The sequence below is a fragment of the Artibeus jamaicensis genome, unplaced genomic scaffold, assembly GCF_021234435.1.
Source record: "Artibeus jamaicensis isolate MK-2021 breed Jamaican fruit bat unplaced genomic scaffold, CSHL_Jam_final scaffold_833, whole genome shotgun sequence".
Lineage (NCBI taxonomy): Eukaryota > Metazoa > Chordata > Mammalia > Chiroptera > Phyllostomidae > Artibeus > Artibeus jamaicensis.
In genome coordinates this window covers 13878532-13905515 of record NW_026522056.1, presented here as the reverse complement: position 1 = coordinate 13905515, position 26984 = coordinate 13878532, and the positions used below count along the sequence as shown (strand labels likewise).

Here is a 26984-nt window from a genome sequence, read left to right as displayed (position 1 = left end):
CTTTTGTGTGCAGAGGGTCATTTACTGTCAGGACATGAGCTTGGTTTGGAATTTGTTATGGCCATAGTTACCCATAATGCACCACAGGTTTTAAATTCCTCCAGCCATACCTGTGTTTAGGATGGAAGTTCATTTTCAAATAAAGTCTGTGGAGGTGGGTGCAAATCCCCATGTGTCTGCAGACCCCAGAGGTTCTATATTCTCTTGCTACTTTACACTAAGCCTTTAGCACTTCATTAAAAAATTCAACCAAAGTCTTCTGAGCAGTGTTCATTTTGGGTGTGGCAGGTAAACAAGACCTTCCATTCCATCTTTTCTTAGAAGTGTCTGCCTTTCCTTACTTAGACTTCGGGTGAGGCAGTGGCCCTGCAACCTCAGGTCTCTGCTGGATTCAGGAAGACCTGACCTGTGCAGCTGCCTGGGGTCACTGCTATTGTTGCCGTGGGGTGGGCACAGTGCCTTGTTCATTCTGTGTGAAAGCCCCAAGTCCCAACTGCCTGCTCTTTAGCCAAACTTTAAAAACAGTGTGCCTAGCTCTGCTTGCTGTAGGTATATGACAGAAAATAGCTTCAGGTTAAACTTCCCAGACAGCAACAAAAACATTTTTCTAATTCTAAGAAAGCACGCAAAATTGTTTTAAAATGTATACCATAACCAGAATTTTAAACATCAAATTTACCATAGCTAGTGAAGGAAATACATCACATATAAAAGAACAGTTCTGCAATTTTAAGCATGACTTGTTAAATTCTATCAATATGTAAAAATTATATTAATTAATTTAGTAGTGTTATAATTGTATACCAATTAAACTATAAAAATACATGATAAAAACACCTTTTACAGAATGGTAAATTTTATTCAATACACTTTTTACAAAATCTCTATGTTACCAGCACTGTAAAATCAGCTCCTTGAAAATTAAAACTACTTTGACTTTTCTGCTTGATATATACAGAGCTTATATACTTGAGGCTTCTCATGACACAGTCACAAAGTCAACGATACCTTCTAGAATAGTGAGAGCAATGGTCTAAAGAGCTAATCTGTACATTGACATACCACCAAAATATACAGGGTCCGGTAGAAGTAATGCCTACTTGAGTGTGCTTGGTAGGGCGTATATGGGTGTAATAATTTATAGTTTAATTTGAACACCTCACCTAAAATATCATATGGTGTGCTTGAGTGTGATATTGTTATAAGTTACAGAATTACATGCTTATGATTTTATAATAAAAGGTTCTGTAATTAAAAAGGGGCATTATTTGTGCCAGACTCTGTATATACAACACAAATTTTTATGGCACAAGAGACTTGCCAGTATATTAAAACAAAATTCAACTTCCGTTTGCTAAAAGAAATATCACTGGAGGTATTTTCAAAACAAAATCCCTGAATCTGATGTATTCAAATTATTCAGAACTCTTCGTTGTATTTTTTTTTTCAATAAAACATTTCTCCTTTAATCCCTGCCTTTTCTTAGCTCAATGCTGTTGCAATGTTTAAATATTACATCCTCTCTGTAAATGTATTACAGCTGCATAAATACTTAAAGATGAACACTGAAAGGGAGGCCTACTTTTAGAGGCAGGGTCTCAGAGGACCTCGAATCTAATTACGTTTTAATATATGTGGGGAAAGAAAACACCCAATAGACAGAAGTACTAAGAGGAATAAGCTGTTCTCCTTTAGTACTATAAAACCAATGAAAATTGGGCGGGGGGTGTGGGATGGGAGAAATAGATAAAAATGTACTTGAAAAATAACTAAATAAAATTTATTTAAAAAAAAAACAATGAAAAAAATACAAATTAAAATCAAGATAACCTTTATTTTCTACGAGGCAGGCAAAGACAACTAAAAACATCCAGTGCTGGTGAGGGTAAAAAATGGATACTTCTCATATGCTGCTGGGAGGAGGTAAACTGGTCCAAAGAACCTGTTCAAACTTTAAGTATTAGGCAAGCTGTTGAAAAAATTTAAATATGCCTTATGTTTTGCCCCAGCAATTCTACTTTAAAAAAAAATTTATTTATTTATCTTTAGAGGGGAAGGAAAGGAGAAGGGGAGAGAAACATCAATGTATGGTTGCCCTTTGCGCATCCCCTGCTGGGAACCGGCCTGCAACCCAGGCATGTGCCCTGACTGGGAATCTAACCTCGATTGTCTGGTTCGCAGGCCCGAGCTCAATCCACTGAGCTACACCAGCCAGGGCTCAGCAATTCTACTTTTAAAGAACTACAATAAGGAGACCAACAGGCAAGTGCATATACACTGATGTGCAAGAATTGAGCATTATTTGGAATAGTATATAAAAAAAATAAAGTAAAAACTAAGTTTCTACCTGTGGAACAGCACAAAAATGTTTTAAAGTACATTAACAAAAATAGAATAGCATAAAAACATTTTAAAAAATGACCCAAATCAGCCCCAAGGAAGTAGCTACTGGGAAGAGTCCTACTTCTAAGGATAAAGTTGAAACTGTTTAAGCTCCAGGCAGAAAAGAAGATGTTACCAGCAATGAGGGAAAACTCGGACTGTCACCAGGAACCCCGACCAACACGAAGTGACTGCAGAGTGTCCACGGGGATGTGGCTCAGACTGCTCAGGGGACTGTTTGTTGCTATCTGTCTAATCGAATGCAAAACTACAGATCCAATGAGTCAATATCCAGACAGCTAAGCACAGGTAGATTAAGTAATGAGGTAATAAGATTGAAATGTCTAGTATTTTGGTGAATATTTCATATTTTCTACGTTAACTGCAACAGCTAACATCACATGACTGTTACTGTTATGCCTACTACATGCCAGGTTCTAGTCCAAGCTCTAATCACTTTTATTTATATTAACTCATTTAATCCTCCTAAGAACCAAGAGGTGCAGATACCATTATTCCTATTTTATAGATAAGAACTCTCAGACAGTGAGGGTTTACTACAAGTATTTTACCTAAGCTAGTAAAGAGACGAGCTAAGATTTAATAAACCTACAGTTTAACTACTCAGACTATCCTCTCAACCACTGCATTTTATACTTCCTCTACGTGGATAAGATTTTGATTTAAGGAAATACTAAATAAATGCCTTTGTGAAATAAGACACGTATCTAGTTGTATGGAACCACAAAAGGCCCCACAAAACAACAGTGATCCTGCAAAAGAACAACAAAGTTGGAGGCATCACGCTACCTATTATGAAACTATACTGTGAGTCCATATTTAACGAAACAGCATGGTACTGGCATAAAAACAGACACATAGATCAATGGAACAGAACAGAGAAGCTACAAATAAACCCATACTTTTATAATCAATTAACATTCGACAGAGGAAGAAAGTACATACACTGGGCTAAAGTTAGTTTATTCAATAATTAGTGTTGAGAAAATTGGATATATGCAGAAAAATGAAACTAGACCACCCTCTTATACCACACACAAGAATAAATTCAAAATGGATCAAAGACTTAGTGAGAACACAAAACCATAAAAATCATAGAAGAAAACAAAGGCAGCAAAATCTCAGACATTGCTCATAGCAATATCTTATCAGATATAACTCCCTAGGTAAGGGAAACAAAAAAAAATAAAATAAAATAAATGGGACTACATCAAACTAAAAAGTTCTTCCACAGCAAAGGAAAACATCAACAAAATAAAAAGACAAGCCATAGAATGGGAGGACATATATGATGATACATCTGGTAAGGGGTCATTATCCAAAATTTATGAAGAACTTAAAGCCCTGGCTGGTGTGGCTCAGTGAATTCAGTGCTGGACTGCAAACCAAACAGTCAACAGTTTGATTCCCAGTCAGGGCACATGCCTGGGTTGCAGGCCAGGTGCCCAATAGGATTGTGCAAGAGGCAACCACACATTGATGGTTTTCTCCCTCTCTCCCTTCCTCTCTGTCTAAAAATAAATAAAATCTTTAGAAAAAATAAATTAAATAAAAAAGAAAAAGAACTTACAAATCTTGACATCAAAAAACAAACAACCCAATTAAAAAACTGGACAAAGGACCTGAATAGACACTTCTCCAAAGAGGACATACAGATGGTGAACAGACATATGAAAAGATGCTCATTATCACTAATCATCAGAGAAATGCATATGAAAACCACAATGAGCTCTCATCTCACACCTGTCAGAATGGCTCTCATCAATAAATCAACAAACAAGCGCTGGCCAGGATGTGGAGAAAGGGGAACCCTTTTGCACTGTTGGTGGGAATGCAGACTGGGGAATACACTGTGGAAAGCAGTATGGAGATACCTCAAAAAATTAGAGATGGATCTGCCTTTTGACCCAGTGATTCCACTTTGGGGAATATATCCAAAGGAACCCAAAACACTAATTCAAAAGAGCATAAGCACCCCTATGTTCACTGCAGCATTATTTACAATCACCAAGATATGGAAGCAGCCCAAGTGTCCATCAATAAATGAGTGGCTAAACCTCATCTGTGGGACATTTACACGATGGAATACCATTCAGCAGTACAAAAGAAAAAAATTTTACCCTTTACAACAGTGTGGACAGAGAATGTTATGCTAGGGCCATCAAGGAACATGTACAAAGGACACATGGACAAAGCCAAATGGGGTAGGTGCGGGGGTGGGAGGCAGGGGTAGGTGAGGGTTGAAGGCATGATGTGGTGCAAATGGAGACAACTGTGCTTGAACAACAGACGATATGAAAATAAAAAGAGCATTATGCTAAGTGAAATAAGCCAGAGACCAACATCATTTCCCTCATATGTGGAATCTAATGAACAAACTGAACTAACAAGCAAAATGAGACAGACTCATAGGGAGCAGGATGACAACTAAGGAGGTAGGGGGAGGTTACAGGATAAAAAGATTAAACAAAAAGAAAAAGGAGACATGGACAACAGTGTAGTGACTGAGGGGGAGGGGGCATAAGAGGATTAAACTGTAATGGAAAAAAAAATTTTTTTCATAAACTCATCTGATTGGCAACCTTAAAAAACGGGACATATAACTAGGTCCAACTACTCTGTGTTCGTTACTACATAATAAACCCTCTCCCTACTTATGCTATACCTGTTTTAGGACATGTGCTTCTATTACAGATGGAATAAAGGATGACTCTTCTAAGACTGAAAGCTTGCTCACAAGATTTCTTCTTTATAGCTAAGACTGCCACCTAGTGGGCTAAAACAAAAAATCTATTGATATAATCTAGACAAAGCACTGTGAGGAGTAAAATAGAAAAAAGACAGAAAAAGAAAAATAGACAAATGTTAAGATACGCATCAACTTCCAGTGGGACTTCTCTGGAAACATACTTTCCACAATCAACAGAAGCACAGTTTTTAAAAATTAGTGCTTTATGCAATACTGACACTTTCAACTACAAGAACAATGACTTCCTCCCGAGGTTCTTGTCGGTGGCTGTTCTCCACAGGACCGTACAGCACTGCATGGACACCTCAATAACAATATGCAACATGATGTACTACCTGTGTCCCCAAGTCATTTCCTCCTCAGCCTATAAGCTCAAGGGCAGAAACTCTATTCATGTTAAGATCCCTTTTATCAATGAATGTGCTCAATGTAAAAATGCATGAAAAAGGGTGAAAACAATGTAGTTAATTTTCCTCTATCTTATAAACATAAGATGCACCTTTAATAGAGTTCTCAACCCTGGTGATGTTCTCCCTAGTGAACCTCTGGTAAGGTCTAGAATCATTTCTGACTGTCAAAACTGAAAAGAGAGTACGCTACTGCATCTCAAGAAGCCAGGGATGTTGCTAAACATCCTGTAGTGCACAGTGACAAGCCCAGCATCAAAAATCATTCAGCTCAAAATATCAATACTGCCAAGGCTGAAAAACCCTGCTTCCTCCCAAACATCTTTCCTGGAAGGTATACAGATAATGAAAAATACCAATTTACAATAATAAACTGAACCTAGAATCTGTTTTACATAAAAAATCTTTTTATAATGTTTTAAAACACACTGGATTTTCTAGAAACATACAATGTGTAATGTACATACAATATAGTATGATTAACCTTTGTAAATAACAGAAAAGTTGCATTTTGTATTTTCTAGATCTTTACGAAGAATTCTTTATCATACTTATGAAAAGCATAAATTATGACATATAAGTTACCAATGCACCAGATCTGTATTTCCATTTGTAACTACCACATAGTGGACGGAAAGAAAAAAAAGGATTCCATGGAAAGTAACCTCACAGGGTGATCTGATCATGAATTCCTAACTGGGCAGGTCATGGTGGCTAGCCACATAACTTTAGTAAAAGGCTTTAGCTTTGTCTTCAGCAAGCCCTGCCCACTGATTCTGTGCACCCAGGTTAACACACCTCTGACAGTTCTCTTTTCAGACCCTTCCTTCTAAAGTGTGACCTCCCTCAAGAGGGCACAGTATCTTGTTAACTACCTTAGAATCCAATCCCTCCCACCCCTTGCTTTCTCCCACCTTCATGTAATCTTCCTTAGTTCCAAATGCATAAAAGCTGCTGCAAACTGTCATTTCTTGGAAGCATTTTATGTGTACTCAGGTCTTGTTTCCAGGTATATCCTCTGTCTCAAACAAATTCTGATAAAAGTTCTCTATAGGTTTAGATGTTTCTTACATCAATAATCCCCCACATTTAGCAAAATAAGTGAGGAATATAACAAGATACTACTAATTTGTGGGAGCTGCTGGGGTAGTGTTCACATGAAGATGTGGGGAGAATGGCATGCTCTGAGACCAGGGAAGATCCCTGCCCCTTCCCACATACTTTGCCCTGTGCATCCATGCCACCTGGCTGTTCCTGAGTTACATCCTTTTACAATAAACAGTAATCTAGACTCCAAGGATGCCCACTCTTGGGACATCCCCTCTCAGGAACCAGCCCCATTTCTGTGAGAAGCCCAACCAAGTGCTCAGCCAAGCCAGCAGCTGCAAGCCATCCTGGGCGTCCAGTCCAGCTGAGCCTTCAACACCAGCTGCCATTTGACCACAAACACATTCAGAGATACCAGACTTTTTTTATTTCTCTGGATGAAAAAGTACTCAAAGGGAAATGTTTTGCCCATGTGGAAGAGGTGAAACAAAAATGACAGAAGCACTAAAACACACCAAAATCTGTGAGTTTAAAAACTGTTCTGAGCAGGGAGGGAAAGTCTCTCTAGGTGTACTGCATCAAATGGACAGTATTTTGAAGGTGACTGAAGCTTAAACATGTAAGACTAAACATACAACTTTTTATAAATAGTTTTTTGTTCCCCATATATATAAAATATCAATTTTATATTGTATCAATATAATTATAATTATATATAATTATATCAATACCTCCCCCCAAATCAATTTCCAAGTAATAAGGAGAATACATCATACGGTAAGATAATATATAAATTGACACTCAGAACTGACTCAGAAGACTAAAACCAACTGTATGCCCTCTACAAAGAAAATATCTAAAACAGAAGGCAGGTATAAAGTAAAAGAATGGGCCAAAATATATCAATTTTCTTAAAAGGTACAGGTGTTAAGATAGTAATATGAGATAAAGCTGGACTGCAAGTAAATTAATATGACCACGAGTGATATGTTACAATGACCATAGATATACTTCTTAAACTAAAAACGTCAGGACCGTTTTAAACCAAAAACGGTGCAGGAAAATATATGAAACAGTAACTAAAATTCAAAATATAGGTATCACTCATTTAAGTAGAAGACAACACACATGTAGCTTATATCCAATTCTATAATTACAACAAAAAAATCTTTCTGAAAATATACATTCCAAAATACTGGTGTAACTTTAATTTTTCTAATTTATGTTAAAATTGTATTTCTTTTCAATAATTTAACAGGGAAAAATTACATATAAAATGGAGAAAACTAAAACTTTCCATAAAGTTCTGATAATTGTGATATTTTTCATAAAACCATAATAACTTTATACAAAACTATGCTTTCTAAAAATTGTTCAAGACTTTCCAATGCTTTTTATAATTTATTAATTTATTTTCAGCGAGAGGAGAAGGGAGAATGAAAGAGAGGGAGAGAATTATCAACGTGCAAGAGAAAACACCGACTGGGGCCTCTCCTGGGCGCCGCAACCAGGACCAAACCCACAACACAGGCGCGCGCCCCGAGGGGGAATCAACTGGCGATTGTGCACTCTCTGAGATGACACCCAACAACCATGACACACTGGTCCGGGATGCAATGGGTTGCATAAATGGCACTGAGGCATCTGTCAGTGAAGGCAAAAATCCCACTGATCTGATCCCATCCTTTCTGTTACTATAAAGCTTACAAGTGTGGTGATTTAACACTAGAACACAGAGCAAATTCTCTGTATTATTTTGTTCGTTCCACTGCTTCAGAAAGACCTCTAGTTCCCATTAAAAAGGAAAAAAATAATCTCTTTATCTAATTTGATAATCAAAATAGTAAGTTACTTGAGAGTATCAGTTACTAACAAAAGTTTATTTACTTTCCCATCCTGCATCAAGCTTTCATGTCAGGATAAAGTAATATTTGTGAAATAAAATAATCAGGAAACTCCTCTTTTGCTACAGCTGGGCTATAAAGTATAGCAAACCATAAGCTGCTATGCCATGACTGCAAGTGCAATGAACAGAAACTTTCAAACTGCATTCTGAGAACGAATGTTAGGAGTTAGTAACTCTGTTCTAAGAGATGACAATGCTAAAAAACAAATAAGAAGCAGTACTGTAATATATTATAAATTTTGTGACACACTTGCAAACTAAAGAAAGTTCGCATACAGAAAAGGCTTACCTTCGTCCACAGAAAACTGACAGCTCTTATCATTAAAGAAAAGAATTTTCTTCTTATCAGGACGACTTACAAATAGTATCTGGTCCCCTAGAGCCTTAAAGATAAAGAAAATTTTTTCAGTTAACTCTCCAAATTACCTCACTACCACCACCACCACTTTTTTTTTTTTACAACAACGAAGTCCCATTTCTTTTAACCCTCAGTACACCACCAGGGTCCACTAGACCCAATTTTAGCGCTTGACTTTCCTTCTTGAGCAGTTCTGACTATTTTTAAGGATTGCTATTTAAGACTTTTATTCTTAGACACCTTCCAAAGTACAAAAAGAAAATTTACTTATTTTTTAAAATCAGAATAAAAGTCAGTATATGTGGCAATTATGATTTGGGTTCATTGGACCCTTCTATTAATCTAAGAAAAATAGTAGGATCTTAGTGTTTTTACTTTTCTTCAACCTTGAAATATTTTGCTATTTCTTCATTACATCTCAATTATTTCCAATAATGCTTTAAAAAGCTAAAATAAGAAAATGAAAGAATGATCAAATCACCTAGGACTGTGAGGCAATAGTGAAATAAAGAGCCATGTTTCAGTTTTTTTTATTCCATCGCCGAAAGTATTACACCATCTCTCAAGAAGATATAAAAGACCGAAGAGTCTTTGTCTTTTAGCTTTCTTAAAGCACAGCAAACAATTCAGAAATTATTTTCGACTACTCAGAGCAATGGCAAGAACACTGACACAAGATATTTCACTATTATTAATGCATGAGAACAAAAATGCAAAAAGCCTGCAAGCACACTCTGGACTCTAACGATGACAGTAAAATTCATCGCAGAAATAGTCTCCAACTATGAGTATTTAAATGACAATACCACAGATGAATACTCTCAAGCTACAGGATCAACAAGTAAACAAGATATATCTAAGGAAATAAAATATTTTTATCCAGTTAGTTATTCAACAGGAAGGACTTCATTGCACAATTTATGTGGTAAGACCCTCTGCTACCTCCCTTCGCTAAGAGGACATATATTTCCATCTTCTTGACATGTGTTTGCCACAACATACTTGATACAGAGGTTTGCTCTGCTAAGTTTTTTTCTTTAATCCTCACCGAGGACATTTTTTTCATTGCTTTTTTTAGAGAAAGGAAGGGAAACTGATGTGAAGGAGAAGCATCAACTGGCTGCCTCCTGTACACACTCAGACCAGGCTCGAACCCACAACCCAGGCATGTGTCCTGACTGGGAATTGAACCCGCAACCTTTTGGTTACAGGTTGACACTCCAACCAACTGAGCCATGCTAGCCAGGGCACTATACTAAATCCTTATTAAAATTTCTAGTTAAGCTGTTTTTCATCATCCCTTTATTCTTACGTAAATTATTCATGACATGACAAAATACTTTTTAAAATAATAAAACAAACTTCATTGGACCCAGGTGGTAAGAACAGAATAAAAATTGAGTTTCAAGCAATTCTGAAACAATCCCGCCTGAAAATGACATAGACTGCATGCTTTTTACCACCCCTTCATCTCTAATCCTTAGGGAACAGAGCCACTGAAGATAAGGTGTTGAAGTAACTTACACCACAAAATTGTTTGAAATAGAATAAGCAATTATCAGTTTACAGCACTGTTCTACTTTAGAATGCAATGAAAAGTCTACTGCATAGTAATAATACATGAAAATGGGAAAGAAAGAACAGAGCAGGAAGTGCACCTAGCACTCTTGACCGTTACGCTAAAATCCAGCTATAACGTGCTATGTTTTAACATGCTATAATGTACACAATTTATAAACTTTGGTCACATTTTCAACATTTGTGCAGGTTAAGTTTAGACCCTTTTAAGTTAAAAATATTAAAAGGGTTCTGCTTCTAGCAATGGCCAAGTTACTCCTAAGGGACCCAACCCTCCCACAGAAAACTACGATAAGCTCTGGATATTTTTTTAAAAAGTAAAATAGCTAAGAACAAAACAGATCTTATGCCTTCCACCCACTGCAGAAAAGACAATTTGGAGTGGAGTCTGGTCAAGATAACTACCCAATTAAAAACAAAACAAACAAAAGCATTCTCTGGAGCAATGAAACAGAATCCTGAGTTGCCCAGACTGCTGTGGCTCAGTGGGTTGGGAGTCATCCTGCAAACCAAAAGGTCACTAGGCCAGGTCCCCGGGTAGGGGTGTGCAAGAGGCCACTGATCAATGTTTTTCTCCCTCTCTTTCTCTCTCCCTTCCTCTCTTTCTAAAAACAAAACCTTAAAAAAAAATCCTGAGGCTTTATACATATGGTTCACAAAATTCAATATGCAACAAGTTTATTAGATATATGAAGAAACAGGAAAACATGGCCCGAACTCAAGAGACAGTCAGTGCAGACAGGTCCCAGGATAAAATCAGAAAAGAAGGATATAAAGCAGCTATAAGAAACTGCATTCAAGGAGATAATGGAAAATAAGCCTGTAATGAATTAAAAATTTTTCGACAAAGAAACAAACCATAAAAGAATAAAAAGTGTAGAAATAAAAGATACAATCTCTAAAATAAAAAGTTGCCCTGGCTGGTGCAGCTCAGTGGATTGAGCACTGGGCTGTGAACCAAAGGGTCACCGGTTCAATTCCCAGTCAGAGCACATGCCTGGGTTGTGAGCCAGGTCCCCAGTGGGGGCCATGTGAGAGGCAACCACACATTGATATTTCTCTCCCTCTTTCTCTCTCCCTTCCCCTCTCTCTAAAAATAAATAAAATCTTTACAAAAACCTTAAATAAATAAAAGTTCACCAACTGGGCTTAACAAATTAGAGGTAAAGAAGAAAAGTCAGTGGACTTGATACTAGATGAACAAAACAAACAAACTAGAGGCTAACAAAATATATAAATAGCCTCAGGATGTAGGACACACCAAAAATTCTCATAACGTGTGACTTAATTCCCGAGAGGTGGAGGGGAGACAGTTCTACTCTACAGGTAACAAAAAGACTGACCCTACTTAGAGGTTAGCGTCCATCATCATCAACTGTGAAAAACAGAGACTGGCAGCCTTTCCAGGTGAGTTCCAAATTCAAACTGGAAATGTAACCTCTATGACTCCTACTGACAGTCCCTTTAGGAGCTCAAACACCCAGCTAATTAGCCGATGTTTTTGTGTTTTAATGTGTCTGGTTCCTCACGTTGACAGTGTCTACTAGCTCTGTAGTTCTCGTATACAAACATAAAAACTTCTGAGAGGAACACTTATGCCTTGAGGAGAACCTTCCAGAAATATTCCAAAGAGTCAAACAAGCGCACGCACCGCCACCACAACAGGAAGTGGTCAGAGGCACACGACAATGGCTACGACAATGGCTAAGCTCTGTCCTGCTCTGCAGCAGGACTTCCAAATTCTCAACTGCCTCACCACAACCCCAAGTATATACAATGGAGGCTTTCAAAGTGAAAATTAAAAAATTCTTACTACTTTTTAAAACCAAGATGACATTACTTTTTTGTTGAAGGTAGTGGGATGGCACTGGTTAACAAAATGATACGGGCTTCAGGCACACAGTTCCACAGCACATCACCTGTAGACTGTGCTGGGTGTTCTCCATCCCAAGTCAAGTCTCTGTCCACTACCATTTATCTCCCCATACCCTCTCCACCACCTCCCCCACCCCCCCAATGACATTACTAATTCAAATCATATAAAAGCATAGAAAGAAGAGAGAGGTCACCTTGACAGCTTTCTGGGAATTGGGCAGTCCTTCCTCTATGTCTTCTAAAAGAATTCCTCCTAAGCCTCTCTGGTCATGCTTATCTAAGAGCCTCAGCAGGGCTTTCTTGTCCTTTAAGTTGTACTTGGGCTTGAAGGCGTACTTCCCATCTATTACTTCAATTTTGGGATTATTGACTAATGCCTATAACAGTGACACAATTGGGATATGTTAACAAAAAGAAACTTTATATATACATTCTTAAGTTCTACTAATTATTTTAAAAATACACTCCCCAATACAATGGCAAATTAAAAGTATCTTATGAATATCAACTAGCAGATCTATAATACTGGACATTCAGGATCCAAAACAATGTACTATAGAGATCAAGATGGTGCTCACTTTTTATAAAGGAAACGGTTTATTATTTACATAAATTCTTTGGATGAGAAAGAAATCATTTTATCACAACTGTTTGAAGAAAGCTGTACTCATATTCCTTTTGGAAAACCAAAGAGGAAAGAATCAATACAACATCTATTAACATAAACGAAGTGACTGGGTATTGCCCATCTGCCTCCGAAATACAGGTTATGGTATGCTGGCTTTAAAATGTCAGAAGCACTACCCTGTGGTCAGGTGAGTCTGCCCCTCCTGGTATCAAATGGCACCAGCAGCTGTGGAAGGCACTGAAACAGATCAAACCAGTGCATACAAGAAATGTACCTATTATGTCAGCTCAAGAATGAAAGTGAGTGGGAATGCAGGAATTATAGATTATGTTCCCAGTCAGTTCTGCTGTACAGCTAACATCAGACGGAAAGCTTTTTAGGAAAGAGGAACCCTATTAATTTTCTTTTACAGCTGCCAGCCTGACTGTGAAAGAAGAAACAAAGAAAGGAGAGAGAATAGTAAGAAATATAATCTTTAGTGTCTGTATTCTGTGAAATTCCAAGATTAAGTATAGCAATAAAACTTAATGTGAATTATCACTATTTGTATATCACTAATATAATGAGCTACAATGATAGTGACTAACTGGTTCATTTATATTATGAAAAGCAAGAACAACATTTGCTTGCTAAAATAATTGAAGTATACTTTAAGAATTTTCCATTTGGTCTTTAGAATATAGCACAGGTCCTAGAAAGCAGTCTTCTTCATTGTCAATGTCATACTTAAACAGAAAAGAGGCAAATTATCTGACTTAAAAATGTTATTCATTTCCAAATTAGCATGATCACTCATTAGTTTGGGGTTCCTTTTCTCCGGATGCTGTGTATATATATACAATGTTTATGATTATTCTTCCAAGTTACTTTTAGAGCCATAACATTACTATCAATTCATAATAGTAGTAACGGTATAACAAATATCTCACTTAGCAAAATATCTTGCTATGCCTGTTACCTCATGCTTTCGCTGTCTTAAACACATGTAAAGACAATACCATTTGCCAACACATTATACATTATAAAATTTAGCATTATACATTATAAAATTTAGCAATTCAAAATAAGCAACAATTCTGTAAAAACTTAAAATGAAATTGATGCAATGGCTGACTTTTATAGCTTTTATGCTAACGTCTCTGACATTTTTAAATAGGTATATAAGATTATATGAAAACCAAATCAAATGTGTTTGTTTTTTTTTCCCTCTGAGCCTTTGAGTAACAGCTGCCCCTGGCACAGTCCCAGGGCAAGGCTGCACCCAAGGGTTTTTCTTTCAGCTACCAAATCCCAGCCCCACTGCCTGGGGAGGCAAATCAAATGTTTTAAAAAATGAATGTTTACAAAACAAAGACCTTACAACAATTATTTTTTAAAATAAGGAAATACAATTGCCAGAGTTCAGTCTATTAAAAACCCTAGGTGGAGCAAATATTTCATGGTAATCAAGTAATTTCTTTTACAATATTTTAAGCCTATTCTTACCTCAGTCATTAGCCATTGTTTTTGCTTGAGTCCAATATCTAAATGTTGTGTTTCATCCAAAATTTCTTCTAAAGTTAGAGGATGTGTATCTCCTCGCTGATGACGTGTCTAGTGGAGGAAGATATTATAACATAGTTTTAAAAGGCTAATGCATTAACAAGTAAATCGATCTTTCAAGCAATGTAGAACATGTATTATTTGAAGCAGTACAATTATAGTGATGGAGAGAATGGAGTATAAAAATCAGACAGAACCAGGTTCAAACTTGCAGTTCTATAAAATCAAATGTTACACTGAGAGAAATATTTGCAACTAACATGACAAAGAACTAATCTTCTTAATAGTTTAAGAGCTCCAAAAACCGAAGAGGAAAATGACCCAAAGATAGGAACATATAAATCAAAGAAAAAGAAATGCAAATGATCTTAAACATGAAAAGATAGTCGAATATATTCAACCTCCACCAAGATTTTTTTTTTTTACCTATGACACTGCTGAACATTCACATGACTAACGGTAAGGTTCTAGGAGAACAGGCCCTCTCAAACACTACTGTCAAGAACACTAACTGTGCCCCGGCCAGGGAGCTCAGATGGTCGGAACATCATCCCATGCACAAAGAAGCTGCGGGTGCGATCACCGGTCAGGGCACATGCCTAGACTGTAGGTTTGATCCCACTTCAGCAGCAAATAGGAGGCAATCAATCGATGTCTCTCTCTTACATCGATGTTTCTCTCTATCCTCCTCCCTCTCACTCTAAAAATCAATAAACATATCTTCCACTGAAGATTAAAAAAATACTAATTGTGAGTCTGCTTACCTGAATGTGTTTCTGCAGAAATTTAGAGAAAGCTGGCAATAGTAAAGCCATGCTATGAGCCTTAAAGACACTGAAGTCATTAAGGTCCATGAAAATGACTATAAGGGGAGGAAATTAAAAAAAAAACTAATTAAAGAGCATTTGAGATCTTGCTCCCCAGCATGTCTTCAGTTTGGCTAAAATAAACTCACAAAAACTATTAAAAAATACTAATTGATTAGTACTTTTACTAATAGTAAAACTAACAGTTTAAAAATACTAACTCAGAGAGGGCAATTTTACAATATGAATAAATTGAAGCCCTTTGTCCCAGCAACCCCACTTCTAGGAATTTACTCTACAGATGTACAGGACGACAACACAAGAGAGACAAGGTCACTGCAGCATCGTTTGTAAAAGATCAGAAACAACCCTGGTGGCCAATTAAATAAACTGCAGCACATCTGTGCTACTGTACAGATGTTAAAAAAGGAAATACAGATGTTCTCTCCATGGACAAACTATTAGATTGAAAAACAGAGACACCAAACGGTGGTGAGGATGTAGAGGAACAGAAACTCTCATTCGCTGCTGGTGGGAATGCAAAATGGTACAGGTGCTCTGGAAGACAATTTGGCAGGTTGTTTTTTTTTTAATTAAACATGTTCTTATATGATCTAGCAATTATGCTCCTTAGTATTTACCCCAAAGAGCTGAAAACTAATGTTCACACAAAGACCTGCACACAAACTCCGGCCAAGATGGAGACGTCAGTAGACACATTGTGCCTCCTCGCACAACTAAAATAAGGACAACAACAATTGTGGTACACATAAACAATGGAATTCTATGCAGCAGAAAGAAGGAGCTCATACCCTTTGCAACAGCTTAGATGGAACTAGAAAGCATTATGCTGAGTGAAACAAGCCAGGTGGTGAAAGACAAATACCATATGATCTTACCTTTAACAGAAAGCTAAACAACAAAACAAACAAGCAAGCAAAATAAACACAATGGCACTGAAATAGAGAACAGGGGGACAGCAACCAGAGGGGAGAGGGGAGGAAATTTCAGGGGAAAAAGGGAAAGGGTTTACAGGAACTAGGATAAAGGACACATGGACAACAACTAAGGGGGGTGGAAATGGGAGGGAGGTGGAGGGCACGGGGGGGGGGGGGGGCACTAGGGTGGGAGTAAAAGACAGAATACTGTAGTTGAAAAATAATTAAATAAAAAAAACCAAAAAACAATTTAGAAACAAAATAACAACCAGTACTGACAGAAAATTGAACTTGATGGTCTGACAACCAAGGAGTTAAAGTAGACGCATTCATCCAGACAGATAGGAGGAGCAGAGTTGGATGGCTGGGCACAAAGGGGTCACGGAAAAAAAAAAAGTGGTGGCTGGAGGACCCCATGGGAGGGCCCAGCAGGGTGGCAGATTGTGGAGGGGCACAGCATGCAAGGTAGCTCGCAGAACAGGCGGTCCCACATTTGCATCACCTTCCATATGTACTCTTTGTCGAAACAGGCCCTCTCCTCTTTCTAAGGGAGGGGAAGGGGAGGGGGAAGGGGAGGTAATACTCTCACTTCCACCCAGAATTTATATTGCCTGAAAGGGTAATAAACTCCAGGGACTCAAGATAAGGACAGGTCAAAAAAGTATTATTTGGGGGAAGCCTTCATAAATGATAACTGAGTCGTTGTAGGCTATCTACTATAGAGCTTCTTATCTCTTCCAGTCTTACATATTTCTCAAAGTTAAAAATGGGAGGATATTCTGGACCACGCCAGGAAATCCTAATTCTGACACACTACAGTTCATGGGCAATTGAGAGCAGTCTCCTTTACAAACTCTGCCTCTTCCATCCCCACACTCTACCCTCTATGCTGTACTGTCCAAGAAGCCATCACACTTTGGAGGGACTAATTAGAACAAATAAAGAAAACACTGGTAAGAAATATTTAATGATAGAACTAGACTGTTTTTCAAGTACTTAAATATAAGTTATTCCCTTATATTTCTCAAAACTCACTCCTTGATTATTTATTAGCCCGAGAAAAAGCACATTTAAAGAGCTAAAACGGTATCAATCAAGGAGGCTGACTTTTTTTTTTACATATAACAGAAATATTTTCAAGGACTACCACATTATTCAAATATCACCCCATAAAGCAACACACAGCCCTGGCCAGGTGGCGCAGGTGGCTGGAGCATCCTCTGCAGACCAAAGGCTGCGGGTCTGGTCGCCGGGTCAGGGCACAAGGCACATACCCAGGTTGCCAGCTGCATCCCCAGTTGAGGCTTGTACAGGAGGCAACCTGCTACTGGTTTTTCTCTCTTACATCGATGTTTCTCTCCCTTCCTCTCTGAAATTAATAAATGTATCCCCAGGTGGTGACTAAAAATTTTTAAACATCGGCAGACAGAACTGCACATAAACTATTGTATTTTAGATTGTGGTAGTTATAACTTATTTTGTAAAACTGTACCATGAAAGTTTTATTCTAGTCGATTCTCATTACATCTTTTGAATTTAGTGCTTCCACCTCCCATGACAAAAATCAGTTAGCTCTCAGACCAATTCATTTTTAACAATAGGTCTCCTTCTCCATTAATTACCCCAAAACAAAGTTACTTATTGATAGTTATTTGTGAATCATTCCCTTTTATTTATACCTAAAATCTGAGTATCAGAGACCAGAAGATGTAAGCACACACATTTAGAAAAGGAGTAACACACTTTTCCATACCCCTTACTTCATAACAATGATGCGATGTAACATAGGCATTTGTTTTTTAAATTATTAAAATGGATAAGTGAATTCTATTTGACCCATGTAATTTTCATCTCAATTATCTTAATAGCACCTTTATATGCATTCTATAATTTATTTCTTAGTGGTTTTTATACTATTTAAAATGTGTGTTAACTGTCCTGGCCAGTGTGGTGCAGTTGGGTGGAGCATCACCTGATAAACCAGGAGGTTGTGGGTGCGATTCCTGGGCAGGGCACGTGCTTGGGTTCCAGGCTCAGTTACGAGAGAGGCAACCAATTAACGCCTCTCACATCAATGTTTTGTCCCCTTGTCCCTCTCTCTAGAGTCAATAAGCATGTAATCAGATGAAGATTTTTTTTAATGTATATTAACCTACTTATTTGAACTTAAAAGAAGAAGACATTTGAGTATAAAAAACAAGTTTGATACAGCTGGTTGATTTGACAATGGAAACGAGCTTCATTAACCAAGAGGTACTTCCCATAAATCAAATAAGCTAACCCTTCAACTAGAAACTTTCGACTAAAATGTATTTATATGCGTAATCTAAAATCATTTTATGATAAAAATTACACTGGCAAAGGTGGACTGAAAGTAATATTTTTACTTTCTCAACCACTTCTGAGTGTATCAGATTAAGGAAAGCACCTACGGGGGAAGAGGGAGACGTGATACAATTAGACACTTGCTAAGTCTTGGTAAAGCCTTTTGATATACTCCCTAGAAACTAAAAAAAATTAATGGTTAAGCACTGGGTAGCAAATTCTTCAGCAAAGTTAGGCAGTTCACAATCTTTAGCTTTCAACCAAATTAAAGGACCTAATAGAAACATCAACTGATGGATGCTTGATAATACATCGCAAAGTGATTTCTGGCATATAACTTGGAAGATTTTGCTGCCGCAAAATCTCCATTAGAATAAACTTATTTATATGACCATTTATTTCTTAGCACTTAAACCTACAAAATCTAAAAATAAGAGCAGAAATGGTGCCATATCCTGTTTCATTCTATCAATAATTAATATGTATCTCCAGATACAAGAACGACTGGAGGAAGAACGAAGACAGCACCATTCATTTCGATTTAAAATATGGATTTCTACTGGGCCCTGGCCCAGCAGTCCAATTGGTGAGAGCATCCCCCAAACATGCCAAAGCTGCAGTTTCCATTTCCGGTCGGGGCACACACAGGAAGTAACCGATGAATGCTTGAATAAATGGAACAACAAATCGATGTTCCTCTCTTTAGCCTTCTCTCTCTTTCCTTCCCCTCTAAATCAATAAATAAAAAATAAATAAAAATGGATTTCTACTGAGTAATTATTACATTCAGAGTGAATTTTAATCAAAATTTTCATACATGTACATTATTGTAATCAACTGTGTGCTAATTGTAATAAATCAGAAGATATTTTTAATACTCTAGAGCGTTACAGTCACAAGAAAAACATTTCTAATATATATAAGTATATATATAATTGTAGGAAAGAAGACTGATAGCTGTTCAGTAAGATTTTCACACATAAAAATACATAACATTAACATATAATACAGAGGGAGTAACAGAAGAAATAAGTTCATAGGGAAAACAATTAAGTTTCCAACCATTTAAGTTTGTTATATATATATATATATATATATATATATATATATATATATATATATATATATATATTATGTTTAGAGGGGAAGGGAAGGAGAGAGGGAGAGAAACTTCAATGTGTGGTTGCCCCCTGTATGTCCCCTGCTGGGAACTGGCCTGCAACCCAGGCATGTGCCCTGACTGGGAATCGAACTGCGATCCTTTGGTTTGCAGGCCATGCTCAATCCACTGAGCCACACCAGCCAGGGCCGTTTTTTATATATATATATATATATATTTTTTTTTACAGTCACAGACTTTTTTTATATATTTTTTTAATTTATGTTTAGAGGGGAAGGGAAGGAGAGAGGGAGAGAAACTTCAATGTGTGGTTGCCCTTTGTGTGTCCCCTGCTGGGAACTGGCCTGCAGGGAACAGGTCTGCAACCCAGGCATGTGCCCTGACTGGGAATCGAACCGCAATTGTCTGGTTCACAGGCCTGTGCTCAATCCACTGAGCTACACCAGCCAGGGCCTGTTTTATATTTTTAAATTAATAATGGTACTCAGATTTCCTTGGATAAATTTAGAATAGTGATGTACTTTATTGAAATACGACAACATGACAGAAATTCTCTCCTTTGTCACTTTTGCTGAAAAATTGCAGTTGTCAATTTAATTATGTGCAAAGAGATACAAAATTTTTCAAAACTTTTTCGAGGACATGTAAAAACCTCAATACTGTCCTAGATAAACAAAGTTACAGACAGGGTCATCTAGATAACTGAAGACTACTAGCAGAGGAGCAAAAACATACCATGTCAATGTCAGTCTCCCTCAGATGACAGCCACAAGGGCACACATTTCTCCCTGGGTATTCCTAATTTGAGTGCTACAAATAGTATACAGTGGGTCTTAAGATTTATCATATTGGGGGGGAGGATGACTGAAATGAATGCCTGGTGAATAAGTGTCAACGTTACTATCTGGCCCTGGTTGGCGTGGCTCAGCGGAGTGTGGTCAGCAGGAAAACCGAAGGGTCAGTGGCGTCAGGTCGCTGGCCAGGTCCCTCGCTGGGGGCACATGAGAAGGTGTGCATTTCTCTCCCTCCCTTTACCTCTCTCTAAATAAATAAGTAAAACCAAACAAAGTACTAGAGGAAAGTATGGCATAATTCAAAGTGTATTATTTAATAACAGGAAATTATAAACTACCAATTTTTACTAGAAATTAAATACACAGAAGAGAACTGAAACCTAGCCAGACACTAAGACTCTTAAATTATTAAAGTCTTAGCATAAAATCTTGATTTATATTTTCAAGAGACAGAGCTAGTAACTAAATGGGAATAAGAGTTTGCCAGAAGAAGGAGACAAGTTTTATATCACATGGCCATCTTAGCCATAAATAAAATTTTACTTTAATACGTATAGTTAGGATTCAAAGTCTTCAATAAAGCCAAAATGTTATATCATCAAAATGTATTTCAAAAATACGAAATCTTCCATCAAACATTAAATTCTTTTGTGAGTCGGTGTTTTTCTAAGACCATCAGTAATTCTAACTTTCTCCTCAAAGATGTAGAAAAGGCATCAACACCTCTGCCTGAACTGTTAGTTTTTACTTCTCACACCAATGAGAGTATTCATCTCACATCTTCCTACTTGTTTTGCAAACAGGTATTGACTTATTAAGAGGTGACTGTATCTGTAGCCTGTGCACAATTTTAAGTTAAATGGTGGGCTTAAATTGTGCCCTAGAATTAATGTAGGTAATTACACCTAGGTAACTCACTGCAATGTTAATTTGACATGAGGCTTAAAGCATTAAATATTTTTACAGTTTGAGGTATAATAGGTATATAATAGGTATATAGTTTACTAACTATATATATTGAAATATACAATTTTATAAAGTGACATATATACAAATTTCCTTCTGAAAATTTGGGAGTGGTCGCTTTCTTCTGCCAAAAAGTTAAACGGAATCTTTGTTACCTGAGAAAAACACTTACCTTCATATAGTTCACAATCTTAGCAAGAATGCCAAACTTGTATCCAGAGCTTCCTGATAGAGCTTTCAAGTTAAATGATCCATTGCTATGATCTGAAAAAAAAGTTCAAAAATGGTAACATTTTCATATTAGATTACGACTTTTAAGCAACTAAGATGATTTTTAAGTCTGGTAAAGATTTTTCGTGTTTGAGCTTTTCTATCCAGTGAATTCTATCCTGTAAAATTTGGTGAAAATTTCACAATCTTTGTGTGTGCAATAAACTATCCATAGTCTCACTAAGGATGGGAACAAAGTATAAATAATGCAAAAGCATTAAAATACACTTCTTGCCCTGGCTGGTGTGGCTGAGTGAATTGAGCACCAGCCTGTGGACCAAAACGTTTGATTCCTAGTCAGGGCACAAGAGCCTGGGCTGAAGACCAGGTCCCCGGTTGGGGTCGTGCGAGAGGCAGCCAATTGATGTTTCTCTCACACATTGCTGATTCTCTCCTCTTTCTTCCTCCCTTCCTCTCTAAGAGTAATGTTACATAAATAAAATGTTTAAAAAATTTAAATACATTTATTTTATAAGTACCTTTTTCTCAGTCTTAATTCTGATTAGATTTCCCCCATAATTAGAAGCAAGGCTTTTAAAACAAGAACACAATACAAATCTCAACCTGATCAACGGTGCTTTTCTAACAAACTTAAAACCATGAGAAGAGAGTGGATTGCTTCTGAGGGGTAAAACTCCCAGGATCACTTATTATATCAATTTATGCTCATCAAGTTAAAAAAATCAGAGAATAAAAAGAATGATACTATAAACTTTAGGGATAAATTGGGAATGAAAAGTGTAAGTACTGCCACTGCATAAATATGGATGCTTAGAGTTACAGCATGAAACAATTGGCAATCCATGCAAGGATTGTTTGTTTTAGAACGTCTATCATTTTGTTGCATTCTTACAGGCAAAAATCCTAATGCCACCCTGCATCACAAATGCATTCCGTGAGTCAGACGAGAACCAGTAAAAAATTTCAAAATAAATACTAGGAAAACATTCCAGAAGTACAATACATATTCATTAGCAAGGCATCAGATCAGAAATTAGGAAGTTCCCATGTGGCTGGTACACAAGAGATGAGGTTAAATAAAAAGGGGGAGATTCAATGTCTGGCACCAGCTTGGTAACAATAATTTAAGCAAATAATGCATTAGAACAACCGCAAGTCAAATGTAACAATTGTCAGAGATCCAAAAGAACGGCTGCTAGATAGCAATACTCCTTTGAGATTAGTTAGTGAAAAGGCTTTATTAAATATGCTTTTTTGAGACTAAAATGAGACTTCATATGCAATTTTCCTCTAAAAATAACTCACAATTTTGATAACTTACTTACATGAAAGTCTATTTTGTTAATGGGTCCCAAAATAGTATTTACAATGCCTTTACAGGTGTACTTTCACATTCGCTTTCAATCATGAAATCCCACCTACCTACGTGGTTCGTTTTTAGATGTTTGGAACCCTTATAATAGTAATAGGAACTACCCTTTACTGAACACTTATTATTTGCCAAGAACCATGCCAAATGATTTTCTCATTTAATCCCTCCCAGAAATCCTATTTAGAAGATACTGTCTACTTTTAAACAAACAAAAACTGAGTAGTAAGCAGCAGAGCACAGATTCAAATCCAGTTGAATCCCTGTGATAATATACCTTGTATATGAGTAATTAACCAGCCTTTAATACAGGTTATGCCATCTGAAACTGGTTTTTTCAGAGTACTGATATTCATAAATGCACATCTAATGTTTTCTTAACTTTAGTAAAGTAATATTAAGTTTATGCTGTATAAATAACTAAGAAGAGTAAAAAACAAATGACAAGTATGTTAAGAATAAGCACCAAATGGTCAATCAAGATCCACTTACAGTTTTGTTTACCATGGTAACTCAATACCAGACATAGTAAACACTCAATGTTTGTTTAATGAATGAGAGGGGAGGGAAGAGGAATGGGAATGAAAACAGGAATGGGAATAAGAATGAATAGTATTTCCAGGTATCCTTTCGTGGCCCCAGAAACTAATGTGTTGATTTATGTATGATTAAAATAAGTCTATACAGCAAGCATTTACACGGGCTACTATTTTTATAATAGCTACTCCCATAAGAACCTTGATCCTGTTATACTTAGACCACAACTTTAAATAATGTACCATAAATAAGAAAACATTCTATTTTAAACATCCAACTGAGGATTCTTTTGCCATTTAATTTTCACGAAATGCTGCCCTGCCAGTGTGGCTGGCTCACTTGGTTGGAGCACTGTCCTGTGAACCAAAAGGTCACAGGAAAATTCCCCATCATGGAACATACTTAGGTAGTGGGTTTGGTTCCTGGTTGGGGCATGTACCAGAGGTGAACAATCGATGTTTCTTCCCTCCCTCTCTCTCTCCATCACTTCCCCTCTGAAATCAGTAAGTAGCCCTAGCTGGTGTGGCTCAGTGGATTGAGCACTGGTCTGGGAACCAAAGGGTTGCTAGTTCCATTCCCAGTCAGGGCACGTGCCTGGGTTGTGGGCCAGCTGCATGATGGGTAGTCTGTGACAGTCAACCACACACTGATGTTTCTCTCCCTCTCTTTCTCTCTCCTTTCCTCTCTCTAAAAATAAATAAAATCTTGTGTCAATAATTAATTAATTATACAGTCTGCTTTTTTAGTGTAGGTAGTATGCTTACACTCTCCCAACTAGTAAAGCTGAAAACCTTATTTCTCTTTTCCCTCAGAATTTCTCCTATATCAAACCACCACATGGAATAATCACTTCCAGAAGCCAAGAGTTATTATATAAAACACGGTATCGAAGAAAAAGTGGAGAAAAGTTTCATTTATAAAATTGTATGCACTCTTGCTGGAAGATAATACAAAGCTGGTGAACCTGGTCTGTTTGTGTATTCTCTCAACATTGTTATCTTCTAGCCCTCGCACCAAAATATTCACTGAAGGTTCTGAAATTTTATCAACACCAAGGAAGACACCAATTTGTTGCTAACTAACAGATCCTATGCAGGAATGTAGCTGAAGAACAAAATGTAAGGCAAGAAAAAAGGGTGACAGTTGATATCCCAGACAGCCTATTCAAGTTTATGAATGATTTACTCTTAAGGGTGGCAGGACTTGATGCAAATGAGTGTAGAAGAAACTGTCAGCTGCGCTGCGGTTCAACCAATAGAAGCTCAGCTCCATCTTGGCTATGCACTAGCCTGCATTACAATCAGACGATACCATCGCTTCAACAGCAGCCCTTCAGACAAGAGGTAGGTTTATGTATCTTTTTCATTTAGTAATACATGTCTTCATGATACAATATAAAAATATTTTACCATAAAATCAAGCAGAAAGCTTTGTTTCTACTAAAAAGCAATGTATTCATTTAATTGCTTGGCAGGATTTTATTATGAAAATACGAAGACTGCCTGTGCTATTTGATAAGCACCCTTACCATCTGTGCCTTAATGGAAAATTCATGACATTGTCTTTAACCGGATCTATATCCAGACTGTAGAGTAAACCATAAGCATTTGATTTTAAGTGGTTACTTGCTAATTTCATTTTCTCCAAGCTATTTCATTTTAGCAGTTTGGTCTGTTTTAAACAAAGGATTTTTCTTCAAGGAAAACCTGGACTTAAAGCAAATCCTGGACTAAAGCTTTCTGCTTATATGTATGCAAATTATATTGGCTGGTAAAAAGCAGTCGCTTATAACAAAGTTTGTTGTATTTTAACAAATACCAGAAAATAGTTCAAAATTGTTTTTTATTTCATTTTGAGTGTAGACTCAGAGAATGCTGAGAAATTATCACGTGTGATGTAGCATAAAAATAAAACTCCAAAGGTACCGATATGTAGGCTCCATTATAATGTAACCAAAAACATTTATAGAGCTTCAGACTTATCTAATATTTTAATTAAAATAATTCCTCACAATAAAATCCTAAAGCCTATATTACTGTAATATATGTCATGCTATTAAATGAAAACCTTTTCAAAATAGCCTTTCATTTTTGTATATGCCACAAAAATATATAATCACAGTAATTTCTGTATGTTAAAGTTATTCTTAAATTGATCCTTAAAGTAAATACATATTAAGTCTTTTTGATAAACTACATTTAAAAATAAAAATAGGTCGTAAGAATTGGTTAAGGGAGGACAGTACACCACCTTGCAATGTAGTAAGATTACTCTCATGGCCCAGATTAACCGTTCATGTCTACTACAGATCAGTAGCAAGTGACGACCAAATTTCTCATTTTCTAATATTCAAGCACAAAAATATCATTAGTAGACACTAGAGTTCCAAAATATTACGTATACATGCTGCTCTAAAGATCCAAGTTCTGCCCTTTTCTTTGTTGACAAATGTATTTAAATTCTAAAGGACTTCTTTTCCATAATTTGTATTTCTCCTATTTCTTAACCAGCACACAGCTAATACGAGCCAGTGTCCCTTACAAAGACCAGAGGTTGCTGTCACCCTCTAGATCCCTCCAGGGTTCGTTACCTAGAAAACATCCCTGTTTGCTATACAAAGCATGGGAGCCCAAAGAGAGACTCAGCCAAAAGAAAAACAACTTTGTCAAATAAAACAAGTTTCAAATTAACTTGTAACTCAAACTTCAGGTAAATTGCAAACCTAAACCCCTACCAACTACCTCGTTTTAAAACCATAATCAGCCTCCACCTTACTGGTAACACATCTGCGGTTAGCACAGATGGAGGCGCACTGACGTTTCACCCCACCGACTAGAGGCATGGCCGATCTCAGAGAGCCAGGGCTGAGCGAGCGGCTCCACATTTAAAGGTCGTTATGATTAGCTGATCATATTTCAAAGCAGTATGTGTAAAGGCATTAGAAAATTCAAGAGCTTTTACCATAAATACATCAAAATCATAATTTTATTCTCATCTGGTAATTCAAGGTTCCAAAGTATTTCCAAGTCTTATTCCTTAGAACTAAATACTTCACTAGAGCCTTTTGACATGGGAGGAAAAATAGGTGAAGATACTATTTCAAAAACGACAAACTTAAAAGCTATGTACTATTTATTTACCTTCACACTTCCTAGTCCTGTAATGAAATTTTAAAGTGGCTATGGGGGAATACAGAAAAGTACAGACCTTTTTTTTTAACCATTTTCTCTCACTTTTCATAGGGCATGTTTACAGCATTTGCTTAATATAAATATATTTAGCTTTAAAAATACATTCAGAACACAAAAAAAAATCCTAATGGTAAATATCTTTTTGCATGTCTAGTTATGTCTAGTCCAGCTAAGTAAATTTTAGATTATACCCTAAATTTAACACAAAAAATTA

General features: G+C 36.9%; 1 protein-coding gene and 1 non-coding gene across 3 annotated transcripts in view; one reads left to right on the top strand and one right to left on the bottom strand.

The window, feature by feature from the left end:
• GTF2E2 (general transcription factor IIE subunit 2) overlaps positions 1–26984 on the bottom strand; it is a 45373-nt gene that overhangs the window by 4345 nt on the left and 14044 nt on the right. For both annotated transcript variants that reach the window (XM_037128887.2, XM_037128888.2), the window contains exons 3-6: positions 21615–21706; positions 14437–14544; positions 12518–12700; positions 8802–8895 (exon numbers count right to left, since the gene is read on the bottom strand). In XM_037128887.2, coding sequence (XP_036984782.2) covers positions 8802–8895; positions 12518–12700; positions 14437–14544; positions 21615–21706 — 477 coding nt within the window. The remainder of the gene's footprint in view (positions 1–8801; positions 8896–12517; positions 12701–14436; positions 14545–21614; positions 21707–26984) is intronic.
• LOC119036940 (small nucleolar RNA SNORA33) lies at positions 15235–15363 on the top strand. Its single transcript, XR_005080113.2, has one exon. It is a non-coding gene; the product is annotated as a small nucleolar RNA SNORA33 (small nucleolar RNA).